This window comes from Brachyhypopomus gauderio, unplaced genomic scaffold, assembly GCF_052324685.1.
Source record: "Brachyhypopomus gauderio isolate BG-103 unplaced genomic scaffold, BGAUD_0.2 sc154, whole genome shotgun sequence".
Classification (NCBI taxonomy): Eukaryota; Metazoa; Chordata; class Actinopteri; order Gymnotiformes; family Hypopomidae; genus Brachyhypopomus; species Brachyhypopomus gauderio.
This window is the reverse complement of record NW_027506975.1, coordinates 384,203-391,810: the sequence shown is the minus strand read 5'-3', so window position 1 is coordinate 391,810 and position 7,608 is coordinate 384,203. Positions and strand designations below refer to the sequence as shown.

General features: G+C 53.0%; 1 protein-coding gene across 1 annotated transcript in view; it reads right to left on the bottom strand.

The window, feature by feature from the left end:
* LOC143500502 (splicing regulator ARVCF-like) overlaps positions 1 to 7,608 on the bottom strand; it is a gene marked incomplete at its 3' end in the record, with an annotated part of 36,078 nt that overhangs the window by 1,084 nt on the left and 27,386 nt on the right. Inside the window, exon 3 of the mRNA XM_076994653.1 lies at positions 5,657 to 6,324. Within this exon, the coding sequence (XP_076850768.1) occupies positions 5,657 to 6,324 (668 nt within the window). The remainder of the gene's footprint in view (positions 1 to 5,656; positions 6,325 to 7,608) is intronic.

The window sequence follows — 7,608 nt, the reverse complement described above, 5'->3', positions numbered from 1 at the left end:
CCTATGATCCCTGTTGCCGTAACGTCCCCTTCAGGCTGATTAATCAATCACTAAAAGTGCAGCGTGACCCCCCCCCATGTCCAGGAAACACTTGTCCCCGGCTCTACTGTTGGACATCACGCAGGGCCGCTCGGTCCCCGATACCCCCCGTGGGTGTGTGTGTGTGTGTGTGTGTGTGTGTATGTATGTGTAAAACTATTCCAGGCTTTCTACTACCCAACGTGGCAACAGCACCTGCTCCCCATTACACGTAACAGCTTCATGGTTTAATGTTGCCCCTGAGCCCTCTGACCATGACCCCTCCTGACCTCCAGATCAGGTGTCACATGGTCCCTCTGCCCCAGCCTTTACACTGGGGGGGGGGGGGGGGGGGGGGGGGGGCAGGGAGCAGCGTCGTGAGAAAAAATGTCCTGCGGCACTAAAGCACGCTTGACGTAACAGGTGGACGCTGGCGGGTGTGTGAAATCCCAGGCGCGCACACAGCTAGCGTGACACCGGCGTCGCTACGGCTACATGCTTCGCGGCTAGCTTCGACCTTCCGTACATCACGGTGGGGAAATACAGCCGACATAGTTCGGACTCTGGATAAAGTGGTTGTGGATATGGGGTTACACACCTCATATAGCAGGGGTCAGGAAGCTGCTACGGTTGGCCAATCAGCTTCCAGTAAATTGGAGGGAAAACAAACAAAAACGGTTGACGGGGGTGATTTGTCTTCGGCTCCTCCCACCCCTGTGCCCAGCCGTGAGGACTAAGACCTCGTGGGATGAAAGGACTCTAAACAAGGGTCCTTCACATAGACAGACAGACTTGACACTCTAAATGCTCATGAATCATGATATTTATGAGCACTGAAATAACTAATGCATCACAATAATGTAAGACAGAATCCACCAGGCTGTAGGGATGTTTTCTTCATTGCTGTGATAATTAGCTAAGTGGGGGTGTTGGGTTCTTTTTTACAGCTGTGCACTTCAGTAATCACTTTGGTCTAAACGCTTGTTAACTCTGCAAAAGCCATATAAATGACCCATAAAGTCCAGGAACGAGGGTTCTGCCACTCGGACCACAGACCAACGTCTGGGCTGCCGAACCAGCGCGCTGAGCTCAGCCGAAACGGGTTGAAACGCAAGCGTTGATGTGCAGGGCTGAAAAGTGGGTGTGAAACACGGGGCTGAAATCCTGCATGAGGATGAAATGCAGGTGTGGGGCTGATATGTGGTGATGAAACACGGGACTGAAATTCAGGGCTGAAATGAGTGATTAAAACACAATGATAAAACAAGGAGACTCCAGACGGGTCACCTATACTGCCTGCAGGGAGGGAGTGTGTGTGTGTGTGTGTGTGTGTGTGTGAGCATGTGTGTGTGTGTGTGTGTGTGTGTGTGTGAGCATGTGTGTGTGTGTGTGTGTGTGTGTGTGTGTGTGTGAGTGAGTGAGTGAGTGAGTGAGTGAGTGTGTGTGTGTGTGTGTGTGTGGGCTAAATGTTTCTGAAGGACACAGACACTACAGCTTGCCACAGTCAGTAGTGTTTGTGCACAAGCGAGTCAGAGGCATGATGGGTAATGTAATGGCACTTTCAGAGGCAGATTGGAACTAGATATGATGAGAAAAAGTGTAAAAGAGCACAGAAAAAAATATCATTAGCATAACTACTTTAAAGCCATCATCTCTCCATCACTAACCTTCTACCTCCCTCACGCGCACACACACACACACACACACACACACACACACACACACACACACACACACACACACACACACACACACACACACACACACACGCCAAGAGAATAAGGGCTTTATAAATTGAAATTATTGAGAGACAGTCGAGATGGATGCAAGAGTCAAGCAGATTGAGGGATGGGAATGTCAGGATTTGCATTTAAATTGGTGTGTGTGTGTGTGTGTGTGTGTGTGTGTGTGTGTGTGTGTGTGTGTGTGTGTGTGTGTGTGTGTAAGGCCAGACATGACTCTCACATGATGATTACAGACACTCCCACATCACACTCAAACGAGGTCACTGATACACACGTGAGTCGCACTTATACAAAAACACATCGCCTCGTTGTCTAGTGTGTGTTCTGCAGGCCCTTCTAATGTCTGCTTTTCTCTTTATGTGCCTGGCACTTGTCTCACCCACCTTCTGTCTGACAAATATCTGCCACGATCGAGTCCTTATAAGGACCTGCCAGGACAGTGGGGGGCGGGGCAGGGGCGGAGCTGGGGGCGGGGCCCTGGGTGAACGTTTCCACTGCTCACACCGAGAGCTCTTCACACATGGGCGAGATGTTGCCAGGTGAGGATGCCCAACGTCACCTCGCTAAACTCCACTGTGGCGCTAAAGTGCTCGCTGACTCACTGAGCTCCTCAGTCTCATCCAAGGAGCAGTTCTGGGGAAGTCATTATATTGTGGAACACGGCTCATTATAATTAGCATTCATGGAAACTTATAGCTGAAATCGGTCGTGGAGCCATTTCTGGGGTAGTGCAAATCGCCACAGACATGATAGTACTCACATCATTTCCAACAGACGGAATAAACAGGTTCTTACATCATCCAGGCTGAAGGTGGAGTTAGTTTAGAATCATTAACTGTTTTTTTTTTTTACATGGGAGGCAGACGGCTTATTTTACTAAATTTAACTTTTTCCCTCTTAGACACACACACACACACACACACACACACACACACACACACACACACACACACACACACACACACACACACACACACACACACACTCAGTCAAAGAGAGAAAAGCACTAAGAGACACTTGTACGCTCACAGTGCCATATAAAAGTGAATTAACCTCCATTTTTTTTTAGCTCTTCTGAAATGTTCCTGGAAGTTGTTATCAATTCTGAAGACGTCAGGCTCAGAAATACACAAACAACAGCGTTCGTTCGTTCGTTCTGCTAATGAACTGGGATGGCCAGCCTGTCTTATTAACTCAGTGATCTATATACTGATGTCGTTTCCAGCCTGTATTTCAGGCTAAGTACATGATGGGGGGGCGGAGTCCCCGAGTGCCTAGGGGGTCGTCTCCGTGACAACCCTGCGAATGGCAGGTGCGAAGAGGTCCGGCAAATGGAGATGAGCCATCAGAGGTGAATCGGCAACGCCCACTTTGCGCGCGGAATGTCAGAGGCTATTAATCACCGCTATGACAGTCGGCCCTCGGGGAGAGCGAATGTGAGAGAGAGGAAGGAAAGAAAGAGAAAAGAGGTATACAGAGAGCAGCAATGTGATGTAGCATGATGGAGAAGACATGAAGGGAGAGGGCAAGAGACAAACAGAGCTAGCAGCAGGCTAATCTCGCACAAACACTCGCGCCAACACTCGCGCACCCTCCAGGCTGCACAAGGAAGCGCTCTGCGCGCGAAAACTTCGTTACCCCGCCAAGTGCTTCAATTTCCACGCGAGCGTAATTAATGGTTTCTACAGCATGGCTCGGCGATAGCTGTAATTATAGCGCCTGGATTTCCGCGTTCATTATGAAGACGTTTGGTCCTGGCCTGTTATTACAGAAGTGCTAATAAAGGCTGGGAAGAAGCTGAACGCTCGGGAGAGGGAGTGCGCTGGTGTGAACGCTCGGGAGAGTGAGTGCGCTGGTGTGAACGCTCGGGAGAGTGAGTGCGCTGGTGTGAACGCACGGGCGAGTGAGCGCGCTGGTGTGAACGCACGGGCGAGTGAGCGCGCTCGTATGAACGCACGGGAGTGTGAGAGCGCTCGTATGAACGCACGGGAGTGTGAGAGCGCTCGTATGAACACACGGGAGTGTGAGAGCGCTCGTATGAACACACGGGAGTGTGAGAGCGCTCGTATGAACACACGGGAGTGTGAGAGCGCTCGTATGAACACACGGGAGTGTGAGAGCGCTCGTATGAACACACGGGAGTGTGAGAGCGCTCGTATGAACACACGGGCGAGTGAGAGCGCTCGTATGAACACACGGGAGAGTGAGAGCGCTCGTATGAACACACGGGAGAGTGAGAGCGCTCGTATGAACACACGGGAGAGTGAGAGCGCTCGTATGAACACACGGGAGAGTGAGAGCGCTCGTATGAACACACGGGCGAGTGAGAGCGCTCGTATGAACACACAGGAGAGTGAGAGCGCTCGTATGAACACACGGGAGAGTGAGAGCGCTCGTATGAACACACGGGAGTGTGAGAGCGCTCGTATGAACACACGGGAGTGTGAGAGCGCTCGTATGAACACACGGGAGTGTGAGAGCGCTCGTATGAACACACGGGAGAGTGAGAGCGCTCGTATGAACACACGGGAGTGTGAGAGCGCTCGTATGAACACACGGGCGAGTGAGAGCGCTCGTATGAACACACGGGAGAGTGAGAGCGCTCGTATGAACACACGGGAGTGTGAGAGCGCTCGTATGAACACACGGGCGAGTGAGAGCGCTCGTATAAACACACCGGAGAGTGAGAGCGCTCGTATGAACACACGGGAGTGTGAGAGCGCTCGTATGAACACACGGGAGAGTGAGAGCGCTCGTATGAACACACGGGAGAGTGAGAGCGCTCGTATGAACACACGGGAGAGTGAGTGAGAGCGCTCGTATGAACACACGGGCGAGTGAGAACGCTCGTATGAACACACGGGCGAGTGAGAGCGCTTGTATGAACCGGCAAGTAAGAAGAAAACGGAACATTGTCCTCACTGGAGATCTTGGACAGGGAGAGGGTGTGAGCGAGAAAGAGAGGACAACAAGAGAGGAAAAAGAGAAATGGAGAGAGAGAGAGAGAGAGAGAGGGGGGGGGGGGGGAGGGCAGAAGTCAAATCTGTTTTTCTAAACTGTGACAACCTTCTCCCTTATAGTGCACCATTAGAGACAAAGCTGTCAATGGCTTGTCATATCTGGTGTGTGTGTGTGTGTGTGTGTGTGTGTGTGTGTGTGTGTGTTCCTAGACTGCCTTTGCTGAGAGTCAGTAATGACGGTGTGGGCTGTGAAATCCCACAAGGCAAAAACAAAACACTCATTACTTATTTTTATTCCATGCTGCTTATTTTGGTCCCGGTGTGGCGTCCGGTGTCGACCCCCCCCCCCCCCCCCCCCCCCAGCCCCTCGTGAGTCTCGGTTTCTCTCAAGGTTTCGTCCTCGTGCTTTAGGGAGTTTTTCCTAGCCACTGTCAAACCTGTCTCGCTCACTGGGGGCTTGGACTTGTACATGTGTAAAGCTGCTTTGTGACAACGGCTGGTGTAAAAAGCGCTATATAAATATATTTGACTTGACTTCTTTTCCTCCTGTGTTCTCCATCCTCCAAACAGGCTTAGAGTCCGGCTCTTTACGCTTAGGACGGCCAATCGCCAGTACTGCCACAGCCCACTGGCGAAGAAGAAAAGCTCTTTAACAAAGAGACGGCTGGAGGCAGGGAGCCCAAATAAAGCCCTCCCACTCCCATTCGTCGTCAGGGTGAGGGTTGCCGTAGCAGTGGGGAAGGGGGAGGGGTTTGTGGGACAGTTGTGAAAGGCTGACGGAAGCACATGTCCTAGGTTAATATGGTCCTTAGTTGATAACTACGCTGGCCTCACAGTCATCCCCGTAAGTACGAATGCTTTGAAACAAAATGAGCCGGATCACAACGAGACCAGGGCCGGATCACACGGAGACCAAGACTAAATCGGACTCACCTGAGACGCGGGCCATTACGCAGCGGTTCCCGGAGGGTGCGTGCGGCGGTGGGCAGCGTACGGCGGCCCACGGTGGAGTAGTCGGGTTCCAGGTCGTACGGCTCCTCCTCTTCGGGCCCGAGACTGCGACGGTCGTCCTCCAGCCCGTACGGCTCGGCCTGGAAGCGCTCGGGCTGCGAGCGGTTCAGGTCCACGCCCCCACCCCCCACCCCGACCACTCCCCCAACCCCGGCCACACCCCCTAACCCGCCCATGGGCACCTGCGGCTGAGCCATGTGCCCGTAGTCGTCCTTGCGGATTGGCAGGGTGTAGCTGTTCTCCACCCGGTACCCGCCGGCGCCGGCCGGCCCGTACGGCCGATAGGGGCGGTAGGTGACGGCGCGCGACAGGCTGCCGTAGCCGTCCGCCCCGTCGTGCAGGCCGTAGGGGCGGTACACGCCCTCGCCCGCCTCCCCGTAGGCGTCCGCGTAGCCGCCGTAGCCGCGGGGCAGCGTGGACGTGGCCTGGGGCGGCACGGCAAAGCGCTCGCCGTTCTTCAGCAAGCGCCGGTCGATGGAGTCGGCGTAGCTGCCCAGCGGGGATGAACCCTCGGGGACGGGCAGCCCGTCCGGGCCCAACGGGACCTGCCGCACCGTGCGAGTCGTCACCGTCTTCACCATCTTGGTCACCTGCGGAGGAGCGAGGGAAGAATGCAGTGAGCACCAGCAGCTTAGGCCGCACACTGGAACATAAGTGTTCACATCAGCGCTGAGGGCAGCACAGAGGTGACCTAGCGAGATGATGGACAGTCTGTGCGGCCAATACAAGACGTCCAGATGAGACGTAGCCTAGTCCAGAGACAATCCTGCCTTGTTGCAGAGAAAGCTTATTTCATAGTGTTTACAAAGTTTCAAAGCCTGCAAGGACAAAGTTGCTCAACATTGGAGTTTTTACTAGTTTTGTTTCAACCCAGACTCGCTTCGAGTTCAATGCCTGCTGGAAACGTACCTGAGGTTTACTTTTGGTCAGAATGCCTTTCTAAATCCTTTCTTGCATTTTGTTATTGTACAAAAGTTTTACAAATCACCCTGACTGACCCATTGAGGCCAGCTGCCTCCACGCATTTGCAAAAGCAACGTTTGTTTGAAAATTATGGAAAGACAGATTTAGGAGGGTCATTGGTGTCCAACTGCCCCATACTAAACGCTAAAACGAGAAGAAACATCCAGCTTCTCACTGCCTCCATCAAGCTGGAAAGCTCAAACTGTGTGGACTGCCAGTTCTGTTGTGGAGCACTCTGGGTGGAGCACTCTGGGTGGAGCACTCTGGGTGGAGCACTCTGGGTGGCCTGACTGCACTCAAGCCAGTGCCTGCGAGGAGCTTCTCCTCCAAGCACTGGCCAAAGAGTCACGACCCACAATGCATCGGGAGAGAGCGTCTGATGCTCCGGAGGCCACGGGGCCGTTTGCTGGGCTGCACCTGTTACTCTGGGGCTCAGGGACTCGGCTAAAGCTGCTTGAGGAGGACCTGCCAGAAAGGGCGTTCGGGAAAGCAGCTCACGTTAAGGGCGGGCCCACGGCAAACTGGGACAGATGCGTCACGTGACTGGACCAACCCCCTCACCCAACAGTGTGAAAACAGACCTGTAAAATCTATTTGCGGCAAACCATTCAGGCGGTTGGCAGCACACCACAGTAGCCATTAGAGAGCGGTTTAGATAATGAGTCATAATTTCGTAATTACAGGCACGGCATTTTGTCAAGCAGGAAAGGGAGGGGCTTAATGAGAGCCCCCCATCCCTCCAACCCACTGACAGTCAACAAATTGGGAGCAGAGCACACAATATCTATATGGCCATTTGAATAACAGCAAACAGCAGCGTCTTAAAGCAGTTTAGGTGAGGACTTGGATTCCTAAGAAAAATATCTCTCAAATATATACCTAGGAAAACAAATATATCTGGGAAAACTCCT